Source organism: Mercurialis annua, linkage group LG3, assembly GCF_937616625.2.
Source record: "Mercurialis annua linkage group LG3, ddMerAnnu1.2, whole genome shotgun sequence".
In the NCBI taxonomy this organism is placed as follows: domain Eukaryota; kingdom Viridiplantae; phylum Streptophyta; class Magnoliopsida; order Malpighiales; family Euphorbiaceae; genus Mercurialis; species Mercurialis annua.
Genome location: NC_065572.1, coordinates 70,425,497 through 70,444,417, shown reverse-complemented (window position 1 = coordinate 70,444,417; position 18,921 = coordinate 70,425,497). Strand labels below are relative to the sequence as shown.

Below are 18,921 nucleotides of genomic sequence, written 5' to 3'. Positions count from 1 at the left end.
CAGTTTCAAACGGTTTACAATAGTTTCAAACGTATGAACAAAAATTATCAATAAAAATTAATACATAAAAAAATAAAAAGAGGAAGAAGAAGATGCAGAATAAGAGGACATGGCGTTGGCAGTGGCAAATATAACCATTTTTCAAAGACAATTTATAAAAGAGTTTAAAACGATTTGAAAACATACTTTTCAGCCATTTTTAAAGACATAAAGGTTTCAAACAACTTCAAATACATAATTTGCAACATTTATCTAAAACAATTGAAAAATACAGTTTCATACAGTTTACAACAGTTTCAAACATATGAACAATATTGTCAATAAAAATTAACAGATAAAAAAATAGAAAGAGTAAGAAGAAGATCCAGAATAAGACGATACAACAATGGTGATTGCAGAACGGCCAATTTTTTTGAGACGAATACGGATAATTTTTTCATCGGTGATTTTTTATTTGCTTCGTTATAGTTTGTGTTATATATCAGAATTATTAGATGAAAAATAAAAAATTAGATTGAATTTGTTAAGAAATACCATTAAAAGGAATAAAAGAAGAACAAAATCACAGAGAAAGAAAAAAGAAGAAGAAAAGGAAGAAGACGAAGAGAGAAAAAGAGGAAATAGAAAAAGAGAAAAAGGAGGGAAAAGAAGAAAAGATGTGTAGCTGTCACAATGAGGTATTTTTACAAATAAAAAAAAGCTTTAATTGAGGTAGGCACAAAAACAATACATAATAGGAGTAAAAACATAAAAATTCAAAATTGAGATATTTAAAATAAATAAATATATAAAGGGAGTATTTTGTGCAAATTCCTCAACAAATTTGAACTTTTCGTGTCTTATGATGAAATTGGGCCCAACGGCCCATAATTAATGATATCTTATAATCAACAAAAGAAATAAGGCTAAATGTAGTTTGGTCCCTAAATTATACGATTTTGATTCATTAAGTCTCTCAATTTCTATTTAACTTTTTTTAGATCTCTAAACTTTTGTTTTTTATTTCGTCCAGTGCTTAAACTTTCGTTTTTTAGGCTCATTTGGTCTTTGAATAGATTTCCATAATAAATTAAAAAATAAAAATTTAAAGACCTGAATAACTCAAATAAAAGTTTAAAAATCTGATAAATCAAAACAATAAATTGAAGAAGAGAACGCATGGGGAAGCCGCAGAACAGACGAGACGAAATGGAAAATTCTGAGTTGTTCACTCTTTATTCCTTCACTCTTGAAATTCCCTTCATCTTTTCCTTTACCAATCACTGCATTTTCTTCTCTCTTTTTTCTCTACTCCTTCACGAAAATATTAAATTGTAGTTTCTTTAACTTCCCCATGAAGTTGTCTCTCACACTCCTTCACTACAACTTTAACTCCACTCCCCATTCTTTTCGTCTCTTCACAACACTCGCTTATTTTCTCTCCGTCTCCGTCTCTGTTTGATTTTGGTTTTGCAATGGCGAGTCACACTGATACTCCTAAAAATCACATTGAGAATCTCAGGAAAACAAGGTTTTCTATCGGCGGAAATGAAAATCCATTGGCTTGCATGCTTGACAAGGCTGTTGAATATCTCTCCGCTGAACTCTACGCTAAGGACGTTCACTTTCTCATGGAGCTTATTCAGGTACTTTTCCTTTCTTTGTTTGTTTCTCGAGAAAATGCAGGGTAATAAATAGTTTTAGTTGGGTTTTTGACATTTTTGTGTCTCATAGATTATGATTTTTAGTTAGTTTTTAAAAATAAAGGATTTATTTGTACTTTTTTGAATAAAAAAGAATTTAATTTCATGTTTAGACTTAATTAATTGAATGATTTCATCATTTAAGTAAAAAAATTAACAAAAATTAAAATATTGGGGTACAATTGAAAATAAAAATTTAAAAGTGGGTAAAATTGACAAATTTCCAACGTCAGGGTGGAATTGAAAAAAAGTTTAAAGGTGAGGGGTTTTTGAGTGATTAGGCCTAGAATAAAAGACTTCTAAAGCTGTTTTATTTTTCATTTCACAATTTTAATATTTCCAAAAAAAATTATGAATTCCAAAATTTTATTTAATGATACAACTATTTGTTCATCGACAAATAAAACTAGAATAAATTAGGGTCAATGTGTCCCCTAAACTTGTGATACGGGGTCATCTAATTTAATTTATACTTTTTTGACCAACTAACCCCAAAATTCTTTACTTTTGGGTCAAATAACTCCATAATTGTATTTTTAAAACACGTAAAATACAAATCAGAGATGAGAGATGCAAAAAAGCAATTAGATACTTCCCTAATTGTTGCGATTTAATTATTTTAAATCTATTTTTTGAAATAAAAATATAAATTATGGGGTTATTTGACCTAAAAATGAAGAGTTTTGGGATTAGTTGTTTAAAAAAATATAAATTGGATTAAATGACTCCGTATTATAAGTTCAGAAGGTACGCTGATCCTTTGTTTAAAAACTATTTGTCCAAATTCTCAAAAACTAATTGAAAACAAAAAAAATCATCAAAATGAATTATTTTGATGGATCTTTTTATGATTATTTTATTTTTTACACAATAAATCTTACTTTATTCATTTATTTGGATGAAATTTCATCAAATTTATCCGACGGTGAAATAGATAAATTATGCTAAAAACAAAGTATTTATAGCATTTCTCTATATTTTAATTAAAAATTTATGGTGCCTCGTAGTTTGTGTTGTTAAAATTGAACAAATGATCAATTCACCCCCTCAACTTAGCATAAAATATCAAATGAATCATTTTAGTTTTTAAACAAATGATTTCCCGAATTTGACAAAAAAGATCACATCGCACCTCCCCCAAAGAATGAAACACACTCTCCAATTTTGAATGATAAAAAGATCAAAATAATACTTAATATTTCTTTTATTTTTTGGTTTAATATTCAATAATTTTTATATTTCAATTTTATCTCTTATATTATAAAACTTCAAAATCAATTTATTTTTTAATTAAAAAATTAAGGACCAAAATTTCCTTTTTTTTCTTCTTCTTCTTCCTGTCTTCCACTTGATCCCTTCAACCGTTTCTTCCATTTTTTCTCATCTCATTCTTCTTCTTCTTTTTTTTCTCTTCCCTTCCACCAATCTCCTTCCCACCGGCGTCCTATTATTGTCACAGTGACGAGAATAGCCCAGTTCTCGTATGAGAACAGATTCGTGCTCAGTCACTGAGAACGATCATTTGTTCTCAGTGACTGAGAACTGAGAACAATCATCCGTTCTCAATGCACTGAGAACGACATGGCCGGTCGCCGGCGGCTATTTTCGGCGGTGGCAAGGGTTCCCGGTGGCGGCAAGTGTTTCCGTTGATTAGTTTTAAATAATTAATTAGAATAATTAGATTTAATTAGAATTTTACTTAGATTCAATTAGGTTCAATTAGTATTAAATTTGAATTAATTAGGGCTAATTTCTTTTAATTAGGTCATACACTCTTCTTTTTTGTGTAAAAAGGGTGAATTTGATTCGGTCTGGTAAGTTGCGGGTTGAATTGATTCGGTTTTGCCAAGTTGCGGGTCTGTTTGATCCAGTTTCGTTCAAAATAACTCATTTGATATTTCGTGTCTAGTTTAGGGGGTGAATTGATCCTTTATTCTGTTAAAATTTGATGAACCGCACAAACTAGCATCAGAAGTTGAGTGAATTGTCGTTACTACTTACTGGAAGAAAAGTTAATGGAATCAGAAAAATTGCGTCTCTTTATAACTGAGCCTAAACCCATTTACATACACCTTTTACTGGCCCAAATAATGTGAACCTGGAACTGTGTTGGTCCCATTTTTTAGCAAGCCCATTCATAAGCTTTTTTCATAAGCTAAACTGCATATAGTCATGCAATTTCCAACTTCAAAATGAAATTCTATTAGGGTACCGTATAAATATTAGCTAAACTGTCTTATCAATAATCAAATTTTGGGAAAAATTATAATGTTTTTGATTTAAATAATAATGCAAATGAAATTAGCTAAACATAACAATTTCAAACACTCTATTTATATAAAAAGAAATTAAATTAGATGTTGATTAATAGAGTGTGAATATATGGAATAATCTAGGCTTTCGGAATATTATAAATTACTCTATAAATAAGGTAGAAAATTTAAGGTATTTATATAATAGGCACATGCAATGCTTAAAGAGTAAAACTAGCAATAAAAATAGCTAAAATACAAGGAAAAATGAGCCTAAACGAGAGTAACTTCATCAATTGGTAATTCACCATTGCCATTTGTATCTTCATCCGAATTCTCCTCTTTATGCACTTTATTATTATTCCCATTACATATAGGCAATACTGAGACTACAGTATGTGCCTTATTCATTTCTTCTGCCTTTTCTGCTACGTTTTCTTCCTTTACCATTTTCTTCTTGTCCCTGTAAATTCCATATAGTACCAATTGCATTGCTCCAAATATGATTCCGAAAATGTTCGGAAGCTGTGATTGAAAATTTGTCGGTCATCATAAAATTATAAGCTTTTTATTTATTGGCATAATATATATTCGGTTCTTGCATTTCTAATTTTATAAACATTGGGCCCTAAATCATAAAAAGTGTCAACCGAGTCAATTCAGACAGGAAGCACCAGATTTAAAGACGCAATGTCAACAAAAATAAAAGTGTTTGGAATAAATTTTAATAAAGTTAAAATATGGAAACAAATGAAAAACAATTATTCCAAAGTCGGGAATACATTCTACAGTTTCATAATGAAAAAATCTAATGTCTATAAAATTGAAAATGTTTGGACTCTATATTGACAAATAAAAGTGTAGCGATTCTATGCCAAAAAAATGAACAACTATAAGGACCCAAATATATAAATGAGCAAATTTATCATTTCAGAAAATTCTTTGAACAACTCACCGCAATGTACAAATCTTTTTGTAGGAGACCATAGAGCAGCCACATTATTGCACTCAATGTCAGGCAAATTGATAAAGCAAGCGGCATGAACTGCACACTTTTGGTTCGTATCACTACCCTCTGTACATATTCACATATATACAAGAAATATTAGCTTCCCAATAATGACTAAATAAACTTAATTAACTAAAATTCAATAAATGAAAAACAAATTCAATAATATTGAGGGTTAATAACCCACATGGTTCCAAACTTTTGCCTCTAGTTTCAATTTAATACAAAAACTTCACTTTGTATAAATATAGTACCGTAAATTTAATTTATATTTCGATGATGGTTCTTGAATAAATTCAGACTAACATATGTTGATGTGAGATAAATCTCGTTATCTTCAAATATTACATCGATGGACGTATATCTGAACTTGGCCAAGTACCGTCGTCTTAAAAATAAATTAAATTTACAGTACCATTTTAATACGAATTAAAATTTTTGTATCTAGTTGATGCTAGGAGCAAAGATTTGGTATCAAACAAGGCTAATAACCCTAATATCGTCCTTACAATTACGCTTAAAGGAGCAGCAAACAAAACTGCAGAAACTACAACACAAAACCATCCCACAATGTGAATCCGAATCGATCCTTTCGCAAAGAAAGTCGTAAGAGCAACAATAGCCAAAAATCCGCAAAAATTCATCAGAAATAATAGCTGTAAAGCTAAAATCTGCAATTTTCACATCACATAAATTAGATACTCCAATTTAAAATGAAAATTAACTAATGAGTAGTAAATTTTCTTGCATAATACCTTAGGTTTTTTTGGTGCATACAAAATGTAGCAGATAATGTAGATTATTTCTACTAGACAACCAACAGAATTTATGCTGAGAAGAAGATATTCCTCAGATTTAAGCATAGCATAGTAAATCCAAAGCATGCAACTAAACAGTCCAACCAAATACGGAATCGAATGAAACCCTTCTGTTGATTTCTTTTTGTAAACCCTAATAAATGTTGGCCTGCAAATTTATATTTATCACAATTATATATACGTTTACATTCTTATATATTTTAACTTTGTAATATAAATATCAGATAAGCTAAAATCATACTCACATAGGTGCAAGAAGGATATTAAACTCCCTAGGTCATTAGGGTTACCTCAAATTACAAAATGATCACTAAACTTCATTTTGTTACAAAATGGTCACTAAACTATACCTTTTGTTACAAAGGGGTGTCACTCATATAAAACGCACCGTTTTCAAGCTAATATTATTACAAAAAGAACACTAAACTTTTCATGAATTACAAAAAAGTCATTGAATTATACTTTTTATTACAAAAAGGTCACTGAACTATGTCCCTTATTGTAATTTTGGCTTGCCACGTATGCAAAAACATTGTGTTTTATATGAGTGACACCCCTTTGTAACAAAAGGTATAGTTCACTGACTGTTTTATAACAAAATGAAGTTTAGTGATTATTTTGTAATTCAAGGTAATCTTAGTGACCCAGAGAGTTTATTATCCGGTGCAAGAAACATCAAGATAGAAATGATGTTGCCTAAAACAAAGAAAATTTTCACATTATTAACTAGAAATTAAATTGACAAAGAAAGGATAATTTACACAAATCACTCAAAAGTGCTATTGTGTTATGTTTTTACCTCACAATTTTAATTTTGACAATAATCTCCCAAAAAAATGAAAAACTTTTCACAAATCCCTCATAACCCAAAATAAGCTGCTTTTAACATAAAATAAGACAATAATGCCCCCTTCTTCATATAACAATCGTCAATGGCCATATATCAATTACCACTTCTCTGAAAAGAACTCTCTAAACACTTTTTATCTCTCAAACAGAATCTTCACATGAAATCCGACGCTTTAAAACAGAAACTCTAGACATTGCCGACGATCATCCTGCCAGCGAGGTAGATAACGGTAACAAATTGTTGGAGACTCTGAAATTATTTTGTTTGAAGATGAAATCAGTTGACTTTTGGAAGTTTATCACGATGAGGAAGAAAATAATCGAGGTTTTACGAAGTCAGATTTCATTAGCGTTATCGGAACGTGTTGATCCTTGTAGATTCGTGTTACAAGCTATATGAGAGGTTTTTCCGGTGGAAAAAAGGTGTTATAAGAGCATAAATGATTTAGGCTGGGCTTGTGGTTTGACTCTGGAGAATTTGATTCCGGTTGTTGTTGACCCGGTGATTGGAAAATCAAGACTATCAATGACGCCGAATGTTAAGCGGAGGCATTTGATTACTTTTGGTATTGTTAATAAGAAGGATGTTGATTTGTATATAAAGCTTGCTGTTGGTTCTTCTTGGCATAAACAGATGCCTAAACTTGCTGTTTCTCTTGGTTTGTGTTCTAGAGTTTGTTTTCAATTTTTGAATAATAAATGATAGATTAATTATATATGAGTTTTTGTTGGTAGTTTCATTGGTACTTGCATGAATTAATGTAAATATTGAAAAGAGATGAATAATAATAACAATAGGACTTCTACCAAAAATTCCCATTTTGTACTTTTAATCTATGGCAATTGGACTTGAAAAAGAGAAAATAGGTTTTTGTTGTTCATCAATGAGTAAGCAGTACGTATTTATAGAAAGTAACAATAGGACGAAGAACCATATTCATATGGACCAATTTTAATAGGGATGTGGACATTATGAAAGACTTGTTTCGATTATATTGGTAGAGTTCATTCACCACTTGCAGAAATAAAGATCATTTAGAAACTTCAACACAATATAACTAAATCTTTTCTAACATTTACCATTAAATAAATTAAAATTGCTTGAGACTATCAAATAAATTGTTTTTAGTTTATGTGAAGATTTGACATTAAGCTTTGTTGAGTTTAAATTAAATTGATATAGGTTCATATAAGGTTCACATCAGGTTGATTTTTGATTTTATAAACTATCAAATACATTTTATTTAAAAAAGATATTCAATTTATATATATATTAAATCTCAAAATTTATCTATATAAAATATATGTTAAGATTATAAAGACCAGTAAGAGAAATTTATAAAAAAAATGAATTAAGATAGTTCAGTTGATATAGCTTCACATTCGGTTAACATCAAGTAGATTTTCGGTTTTATAAACTGTCAAATACAATACACTCAAAAGAGATATTCATATATTACGCTAAATTTCAAAATTTTCTCTATATAAAATGTCATTTAAAATTATAAAGAACAGCAAGACAAATTTTATTAAAATTAAATTAAACTAGTTCAGTTGATATACGTTCACATCCGGTTCATATCAAGTTACTTTTCAGTTTTGTAGACTATCATTACATTTCACTTAAAAATAGTTATTCATTTCTTATAATAGACTACATCTCAAAATTCTCTCTATATAAAATATCAGATAAGATTGTAAGAACAACAAGACAAATTTTATAAAAAAAATGAATTAAGATGGCTCAGTTGATATAGGTTCATATCAAGTTTACATCGAGTTGATATTTTGTTTTATAGACTATCAAATATATTTCACTTAAATGAGATATTCAATTTGTATTTCACACTAAATTTCAAAATTTATCTATATAAAATGTCATTTAAGATTGTAAAGAGCAGGTAGACAAATTTTATTTAAAATTAAATTAAGGCAGTTCAGTTGATATAGGTTGACATCCGTTTCACATCAGGTTGATTTTTTATTTGTATTTTATCAAACAATATATTCAGTTTGTATATTATACCAAATCTTAAAATTATCTCAATATAAAATGTCAGTTAAGATTGTGAAAAACAGTAAGACAAATTTTATTAAAAATTGAATTAAGGTAGTTCAGTTGATAGGTTCACATCAGGTTCACATCAGGTTAATTTTTGATTTTATAAACCGTCAAATACATTTCACTTAAAAGAGATATTCAGTTTGTATATTACACTAAATATTAAAATTCTCTCAATATAAAATGTCAGTTAAGATTGTAAACAGCAGCAAGACAATTTTTACTAAAAAATGCATTAAGGTAGTTCAATTGATATAGCTTCACATCAAGTTAACATCAGGTTGATTTTCAGTTCTATACAATGTCAAATAAAGTACACTTAAAAGAGATATTGAATTTGAAAATTACACTAAATTTCAACTCTCTATATAAAATGTCATTTAAAATTGTACAGAGCAACAAGACAAAATTTTATTAAAAATTGAATTCAGCTAGTTCAGTTGATATAAGTTGACATCTGGTTCACATCAGGTTGATTGTCAGTTTTATACACTATTATTTACATTTCACTTAAAAATAATTATTCAATTCTTCTATAGACTATATCTAAATATTCTCTCTATATAAAAATATCAGATAAAATTGCAAAGAGCAGTAAGACAAATTTTATAAAATAAATAAATTAAGATAGTTCAGCTAATATAGGTTCATATCAGGTTCACATTAGGCTGATACTTGGTTTTATAAACTATCAAATACATCAATGAAGTAAGGCATTTAGACATCTATTTTCTCTCTAATTTATACATGATAGAAAATATTAAATTTATATTAAATTGATATTAATTTTATATTAAATTCGCATTAAGCCGACATTAAGCTGATATTAAGTTAACATTAAGTTGATATTAAGTTAACATTAACTTGATATTAAGTTTATAATAAGTTCACATTAAATTGACATTAGATTTACATTAAATCGACATTAGGTCGATATTAAATTTATCGGATAAATAAAATTTACAGTGTATTAATTTTGTTTCTGGTTATAAAAAGGGTAATAAACATCAAATAGTAGAAAGTGGTATCCAATCACCTACTACCATTGAATTTAGTGGTAAATTTGCAGGCAAATATGCAATTGTCATCTTCCTACATCACATGCATCCACTCTTCAAGAGAATAGTTTATGTCCATGTGGAAGAGATAAATGATATTGTTAGTCTTCCATCATGGAGGTATTAAAACGATCAAAAAGTGGAAGATATATCATTATAGACAAATAGCAGATAATTTTACACATAAGTAATATGAGTTTAATAAAGACAATTTGATATATATTAAATTTGGAAAATTGATAATAACTGCTTCAACTATGTCCTTCAGTTTACTCAAATCATCATTAAATCATTAATAAACTCCAAAAACTCCTCGCTTGAGATTTAACAGCTACTATCAATAGCGATAAGGACTTCAAGACCTCATTTGCAGTTTCTTTTTCCTCTCCATGCCTAAATTTTAGAACTTCAAGCAAAATAACAGAACACAAATCTTTCAATTTATTGTAATTAATTTCAAATCTTTCACTACCAATAAACAAGAAATTCCAATTCAATTAAAAATCAACAGCAAATGGATCTTCCCACTAGCAATTGGGTCTTTGGTTTATTTCTTATTAACTACTCTTTCTTTTTTCTCGTCAATGGTAATCCTTCACTTCCATTATATTGTTCTTCTTTTTCTTGATTCAATTCTTGATTTGTGGAAATCAAACTTCATTCAATTCCGACTACGTTTCTCCCATCTCCTTCTAAATCCGCTTACTTAATCTATGGATCCTCCGACCAATGGAAAATAGTTCAAAAGCACCGATAGAGAAGAAACTCAATAATAAAAAAAGATACTATCCATCGAGGGAGGGAGCAGCACAAGAGATCTGACAATCGGCAACAACAGTTGAAAGCGGCGATGAAGGGAAGGGAGCATCACCGGAGATTCGACGGTAGATAATAGAAATAACTGTTTGAGAGAAATGGAGAAGAAGAAGTGGGGTGTAATGATTCAGTGTGACAAATACACAATAGTCTATGTGTACAATAGGGTTAAAATAGGAATGTAAAACATAAAAAGGTAGGCATGAAAAGATGTTTTAAATTTTGAGAGATTTCTGCAAAAAGTTAAAACATGGGTCACTAACATAAATTTTTCAATATTTGAGGGATTCCATGTAATTTTCTCTTCTTTTTTTGTGCCTCCTACCACCAGCCCGCTATCTGAGATAGCGGGCCCATGTATTTTAGCACCAACCCGCCATATGAGATGGCGGGCTGGTAGCTAATTACGGTGATTATCTTAATCACCGTAATTAGCACCAGCCCGCCATCTCATATGGCGGGCTGGTGACTGATCCCCAATCATTGGGGATCAGCCCAATGATTGGGGAGAGAGTTAATTACTCTCTCCCCAATCATTTGAAACTGATTGGGCAATAATTGCCCAATCAGTTTATTTTTTTATAAAAAAAAAAATTATTTTACCAATGAATTGTAATTTACGTTAACTATTTTCGGGTTATTTTCGGACACTTCCGAGCGTTATTTTATAAAACAAATTTAAAGAATATTATAGTTGATCTTTCAAACTTTATAAATGTCATTTGTAATTATTGTTTGAACCAATCTAAATTTAAGAAGTTAAGTTTGACATTAATTTTGAAGATCTTATAAATGTCGAATAAAGTTCGAGTAAAAATGAAAGTCGTAGATGGTGGTGCGGACTATTGCACAGATTGATAATTTAAAGTCTAACCTAATCAAAAATACTTCTACGGGACAAAATTGGATAAGTAATTAATTAATCGATGATAAAAAAATTTACTTTGTAATATAGGAACACTCATTTTTTCGAGAAAATAAAAAGGAGAAAATCATTGAGTACATTAGACAAAACAATAGAATGTACTGTTAAAACTTTTCAAAAAAAAAAAAAAAGAATATACTATTAAAATAAATAAAAGATGTGAATTATTCCATCATTATAATTAGAAATAAAATTTAAGCAAAACTCAGTGCATTGATTTTAAATGCATTTAAAATCAAGATTAGCTTTATAGCCTTGACGAAGAGACTAGCAGTGTCTCTTATTCAAAATTTCATAATTAGAAGCATATTAATAAGCCAACACTCACATTAAGTTTGAAAATATACTTTTTTTCATAATCGAAAAGAAGAAGCGATGGTCGAAGAATTTAAACCTACAATCTAACAATTTGTTGTCCATCACTTATATCATATGAGTTATAACTCACCGGTATATCTATACTTAGGATTTTCTTCTAATTATTTTCAAAGTACATGTAAAAATGTGTTATCAACTCCAAAATAAATTTAAAAATTATACAATAAAACCGTTGCATCATGTCATTTGCATAACAAACTAATGATATGTTAGTCATATAAAAATAATAATAAAAAAGATAAGTAATAATTAAATTTTTTTAATACTCATTAACTTGTTGTAAATATAATATGGCACAAATAAACACTCAGATAAACTTTACCTCAATCCGCGTCTATTTTTTTTCTTTGATAGAGAATCAGAGTCTGGAATTAGTTCTCAAGATTTATAGGTTAGTTTTCTATTTTAAGTGATCTAAATTATATATTGATTTTTATTTTAAAAAGTTAAGAAATAGAAAATTATTTAAACCGTTTTTATTTAAATTAGAAATAAATATTTATGGGTCTTTCTTGTACCCATAAATATTTATTGCCCAATCAGTTTCAAATGATTGGGGAGAGAGTAATTAACTCTCTCCCCAATCATTGGGCTGATCCCCAATGATTGGGGATCAGTCACCAGCCCGCCATATGAGATGGCGGGCTGGTAGCTAATTATGGTGATTATCTTAATCACCATAATTAGCTACCAGCCCGCCATCTCATATGGCGGGCTGGTGCTAAAATACATGGGCCCGCTATCTCAGATAGCGGGCTGGTGGTAGGAGGCACAAAAAAGGAATTTTTGTGTCTATGAGACACAAAAATGTCAAAAACCCGTTTTAGTTTCAGTCGATTTTACAAACTCCCTGTTCTATATATGTTTAGAATAAACTGTAAATTCTTGTTTGAAATAGATGCATGCCGTGATTACAAAGTTAAATAAACATGCGTGTGTGCATGCCGTTGAATTTGATAATTTTTCATTGATAGCGATCGGTTTACAGTAGTTATAGGAGCATTTTTATGATTGTGTATAATTATCTGGTGTAGAATGCTGAAGATAATGTATATCCGGAAGGTGTTGATCCTTCACTTGAGTTTGTCATAACCTCTCGAGACATAACTGCTACTGGTGCCCCTGCCACTTTGCTTATTTTCAACAATGAGAAGGGTTTTACTGCTAAGAATATTGAGTCCATTTGTAGTGTTGGTAATTCTACAAAGAAAGGAAATCGAAAACGCGGTTATATTGGGGAAAAAGGTTAGTTTTCTTCGTATTGAGTGTATTTGTAGTCCTTTTAATTGAATTCCATGTCATTGGTTGATAAGATAAAAGTCTCAAAAGTAGTACTACTAATGGAGGTTCTTGTGGGTTGATATGCAGGAATCGGGTTTAAGAGCGTGTTTCTCATTAGCGCACAACCTTACATATTCAGTAATGGGTATCAGATAAGGTTCAATGAGAAACCTTGTCCAGACTGCAAGCTTGGCTACATTGTTCCTGAATGGGTTGAGGATATTCCATCTCTTTCTGACATTAAGCAAATCTATGGTTCCAGTTCTTCTGTTCCTACTACAACCTTAATTCTGCCTCTGAAGCCTGACAAGATGAATGCTGTAAAGCAGCAGCTTTCCAGCATTCATCCAGAAGTACTGTTGTTCCTTTCAAAGATTAAGCGCCTCTCTGTCAGGGAAGGTAACGAGGATGCAAGACTCAATACTGTGAATGCAATAGCTATTACAAAAGAGACAAATTTTAAGACAAGGAAGAACATTGACGCTGAATCGTACACTCTTTATCTGTCTACGGCTGATAACGGTGATAGCTTGGGTGGCGAATGCAGCTACTATATGTGGAAGCAGAAATTTGCCGTCAAACAGGAAAATAAAGTAGAGAAAAGAACAGAAGTCGAAGATTGGGTGGTCACCTTGGCTTTTCCAAATGAAAATCGTCTGCAGAGAGGAACCAGATCACCAGGGGTTTATGCATTTCTTCCAACAGAGATAGTTACTAACTTTCCCTTTATAATTCAAGCCGATTTTATTCTGGCATCGTCAAGGGAAACCATACTATTGGACAACCCGTGGAATCAAGGCATTCTTGATTGTGTGCCCCATGCTTTTGTCAATGCATTAATATCACTTGTCAAAAACATAGAAAATGCACCAGTATCTAGTTTGCCTCGTATGTTCGAGTTCCTGCCAGTCAACAGCTCTCCCTATCCAAAGTTAAATGCTGTGAGGGAATCAATCAAAGCAAAACTGGCTGCGGAAGATATTATTCCAAGTGAGTCATACACGGAGCAGAAATTCTTTTACAAACCATCTGAAGTTGGCAGACTCATGCCCGATTTCTGGAATTTACTAATGAAGGCGAGAAAACAAGGAGTGAGCTTGCTTAATCTATCATCACATGGTTATTATATTCTGAATTCTTCATTTGACAAGTTGGAATATGATCAGATTCTGAATTTTCTGGGAGTGAAAGCAGTGAACTATGAATGGTACGCTAAGTGTATCCAGGGCTCTAATCTTGTAATGGGAGTCTCAGAGGAAACATATCTTGATCTTCTCATATTCCTCGCTGATAACTGGCAGCTCAAATTTCAAAATAGTGAAATGATAAAAATTTCACTGATAAAATATGTGAGTGCCAGTGGGAGTGTGTGTTTGGGCAGCATTAGTGAGTCAGCAAATGGCAAATACATTATGTCCTTAGCAGAGAATGTTACTTATGCTTCTTGGTTAATTGATTGGAGCAGAGAGTTCAGATGCGTGGCAAATTACTTTTTTATTCCACAAACTACACAGCTCGCTATCAGGTCATGTTCCAAAGGGCAAGCTGTGCGTGACTGGCTTGTAGATCATGTAAAAGTTACTGACTGCAATGTGTACAAGTATGCAACTATCCTCAACAATCATGTCAGAGCTGAACCAAAACTATCCATTGTTTATGCTTACTTCTTACAGAATTCCATCTTCTGTAAGCATTTGTCGGAGTTGGATGTTACTAAACTATGTCGTATTATGCCTCTAGTTGACAGATATGGGCATGTGAAAACAAATTGGACCGCAGTTCTTGTTCCTGCTAATGGAAGCCATTGGATAAAGTTGATCGGTTCGAATCCCTGGAGAAATGATGGCTATGTTGAGTTAGGAGAAGATTACTCACGTCGTGGATTTTATGCCGGTCAAACAACAACTGAGAACCAGCTCATAAAATTCCTGAAAGAATATCTTGGTGCTGCTGACATTCCTCATATAATGCCTCCCAATGCTGGGATTTCTACTGTGTCGGCGCCACTTACCAAGCAGAACGCGTTCTTGCTGTTGAAATGGATTCGAAACATGAAGTATATTGGAGTTGGCATTCCAGAAAAGTTTTTAACTTGCGTAAAGGAGGGTAGCTGGCTTAAAATTACCATGAATGGTTCTCCTGGGTACAAACCACCATCACAATCATTCCTACTCACCTCAAACAGTGGAAATTCCAGCTGGGGAAACATAATGCAGCATGGATCTGTATTTGTGGACATTCCATTAATCGATCAATGCTACTATGGTGATGAAATTTACAATTACAAGGAAGAGCTCAAAACAATTGGTGTTATGTTTGAATTTGGAGAAGCATGTGAATTTATAGGAGAGCGTCTCATGTCTCTAGCTGCTTCATCTACCTTAACTAGAAGCCATGTGATTTCAATGCTCAATTTCATTAGGTTTTTGCGGGAGAAGTTTCTGTCTCCAGAAAGATTTATTTGCAGCGTTAAAAAAGGGCGGTGGCTAATGACATCCTGCGGTAACCGATCTCCAGTTGGATCTGTTTTGTATAATCAGGAGTGGGAAAATGCAAAGCTATTAAGTGACATACCCTTCATTGATCAAGAGTTTTATGGTAATGAAATTCTTACTTTTAAAGCAGAACTCGAGTTGCTCGGTGTAATAGTTGGACTCCAAGGAAATTACAAGCTCATTGTTGACTACCTGAAATCCCCTTCAGCATTCAATTTTCTTACAGCTGAAGCTCTTTATTTGGTTTTGAACTGCATGAAGCTCCATTCTGATTCTGCTTGCAAAATTGTGAATGCTTGTAAAGGTACACAATGTCTGAAGACTAACCTTGGGTACAAGTCTCCAAGCGATTGCTTTTTGTTGGACCCTGAATGGGGTCACCTTCTAGAGGTTTTTGGTGGCTCTAATGTGATTGATCAGAATTTTTACGGAAGGAACATCATAACTTACAAAAAGGAGTTGAAACAACTCGGAGTAAAGATCGAATTTGAGGAGGCTGTTGAAGTCTTTGTGCTCACTTTTAAGAAGCAGGCATCATTTTCTTCTATCACAAAGAATAATGTTTTCTCGTTCCTGTCAAGCTATAGACAACTAAACGGATCCTCTCATAAGCTTCCTTCAGAACTGAAGAAATGCATCCATGAAGAGAAGTGGTTAAAGACTAGACTTGGTGATTATAGATCTCTGAAAGACTGCATTTTACTTAATCCTGATTGGAAGTCGATCTCTGCAATTACTCTTCTTCCGTTTATTGATGATGGTGACAGTTGTTATGGAAAGGATATTCATGAATACAAGAAAGAACTCAAGTGTTTGGGTGTGGTTGTGGATTGTAAAGATGGCTTGGAGTTTGTGGTTGATGGTCTTTGTTTCCCCCAGGATCCGAACAGAATAACTCGTGAGAGTGTGGTTTCCCTGCTTGAATTCATCCGGCTTTATTTGAAAGCTAATTCCACTCTTCCTGAGCTGTTTTTGAAAAAGGCTTCCAGAAAATGGCTGAAGATCAATACAGGTTATGTGGCTCCAGAAATGTGTTGCTTGTTTGATTCAAATTGGCTTTTGAAGCAGACCGACGGGCCATTTATTGATGATGGATTTTATGGTCAGAATATTACGTCATACAAAAAAGAACTGGGAGCAATAGGAGTTATTATTGATATGGAAAAAGGATGCTGCTTGCTCGCCACTCATCTGAATTCACATTCAGAATTTGCAACCATTTTACGAATTTATGAGTTCTTGATTAAACACAAGTGGGAGCCTGAGAATAAAGAAGCTGGTGTGATTTGGATTCCATCTGGAAATGAAGATGGGAATTGGTCTGATTCAGGATTATGTGTTCTGCATGACAAGGATAATCTCTTTGGCTCAGAGTTGAATGTTCTAGATAAACACTATTCATCGAAATTTCTTAACTTCTTTTCGAGCAAATTTGGTGTTAAAAGCAATCCTTCAGCTGATGATTACTGCAAGCTTTGGAAGACATGGGAAGACACAGGACACAAGTTGACGTATGCTGAATGTTGTGCATTCTGGGGGTGGGCTATGAAGCAGAAAAGCTCAAAACTAGAAAAAATCCTCGCTAATGACATTGCGAAACTTCCTGTTATTTCAGGCTCTGCTAAAATATCATTGTGTGACAAGCGCGATGTGTTCATAGCTGATGACCTTCAGCTGAAAGACCTTTTTAACAAGTCTTCATCGTGCCCTATATTTGTCTGGTATCCTCAGCCAAGCGCGCCTTCTGTGGCTCAGGGTATGTTGCTTGACCTATACAGGAGAATTGGGGTTCGTACAATTTCTGAATCTGTGCAGATTGAAAAGCTTTCTTTAGAAGATGGTGTGGAACTCAAGCAAGCGAATGGAAATGATAATTTTATTGGAAAAGAGCTAGTTAGAGTCATTCTGGGATTTCTAGCTGATCCTGCTCTAAACATGGAAGCAAAAACAAGGCATGAAGCTGTAAATGGCCTCATTCATCTCACTGTGTTGGAGACTAAGATGCCCATTCATGTAAGCTACACTTTATCACTCTCCTCCGGTGAGATTGTGAATGCGAAAGCTAGCCGGATGTTGCGCTGGGACAAGGAAAACTGTAAGCTTTTCACACAGAAATTGCAGCGTGCAGGTGGTCAGAAAAATCTCATAGAGTATGCAACGAATGTCTCAGAAGTAATAGCCGAAGGAGTTTTGTGGGAGAAAGAAGATCAGATAAGTGGACTTTCCGAGCTGATTAAATTGGCTTTCGTGCTGAATTTTGATGAAGAAGCTGTGGAATTCTTGATGAAATCCAAGAATCTGCAAGTTTTCATGGAGGATGAGGAGTTTCTGTCTGCTGCCTTTCCCTCAGGCTAGTCGACTTATGTTATGTCTCTTTTAGCTGCAATCCATTTGCTTAGTTAATTATGCCATCTTATGTGTTAATCAATATCAGAATATTTCTTAAATATGTTAAGTGCCCCTGGAATCATATTATGATATGAATTAATCTTAAATTATATTTTAATTATAAGTACAGTTGCAGAGAATCAGCTTGTTAAACGGGAGCAGCTGTTTTTAAAACATATTAGGAATCTCTTTTAAGTTTATGAGATGACAGAAATAAATGGTTGAGTATTTATTTCTTGAATAATAGTATTTGGAAATTTTTTACGATAGGGGATTTTTTGTTGTTGAAAAAAATAATCACAATTTTATTCAAATTTCTATCTATTGAGGTATGTTTTATATGGAAAAAGAGGCTGCAGATCCATTTCTTTAATGATGATAATTTGATTTCTCAAGAGACCGAGCTAAATATTTTGCAGGTATACTAATTGAAATATTCTTAAATGAGTCCAAAAATGAATATTTTCATAGCAGATTTATAAATAAAAAAAATAAGGAAAACGTAGAATTTTATAATATTTGATTAAATTGAATTTAAAATTAAAACATGGATATGGTCTAGCTAATTTTTTTCATTAAAATCACTTCCTTTTTCCTGAATCTGCGTCAACGTCAACCCTTGAAATTTCCTTTTTCTTTTCTTCAACCAATAACGACCCTTCCTTTTTTCCTGTTTTCTAATACTACTTCTTTACCAAGTTGTTAAATAGTTAACTTTTGTGTAAATTTTATAGACAGTCCCTCAACTCTTTTTTTTCCCTCACTTTTACTATATTTTTAGAAATTAAATTTATGACGAGTGTTGATTTATTATCGATGTTTATATAAAATTTGTCGCTATTTGTATGTTATGGAGATTTCTGAAATAAAACTTATTATTATTATCATATAGCCATGCACATCATAAA

General features: G+C 32.1%; 1 protein-coding gene across 1 annotated transcript; it reads left to right on the top strand.

The window, feature by feature from the left end:
• Positions 1–1,171: 1,171 nt before the first annotated feature.
• LOC126673391 (uncharacterized) lies at positions 1,172–18,153 on the top strand. The gene is made up of 3 exons (XM_056105159.1): positions 1,172–1,625; positions 12,884–13,094; positions 13,218–18,153. Exons 1-3 carry the CDS (start codon positions 1,455–1,457, stop codon positions 17,978–17,980), a joined length of 5,145 nt encoding a protein of 1,714 aa, XP_055961134.1. The 5' UTR covers positions 1,172–1,454; the 3' UTR covers positions 17,981–18,153.
• Positions 18,154–18,921: the final 768 nt, after the last annotated feature.

Excerpts from the sequence above, each read along its gene's own strand:
- LOC126673391 (XM_056105159.1), top strand. The coding sequence starts at position 1,455 with ATGGCGAGTCACACTGATACTCCTAAAAATCACATTGAGAATCTCAGG. Across the intron at positions 1,626-12,883 it reads TTCTCATGGAGCTTATTCAG|AATGCTGAAGATAATGTATA; the intron begins GTACTTTTCCTT and ends TATCTGGTGTAG. Across the intron at positions 13,095-13,217 it reads CGGTTATATTGGGGAAAAAG|GAATCGGGTTTAAGAGCGTG; the intron begins GTTAGTTTTCTT and ends GTTGATATGCAG.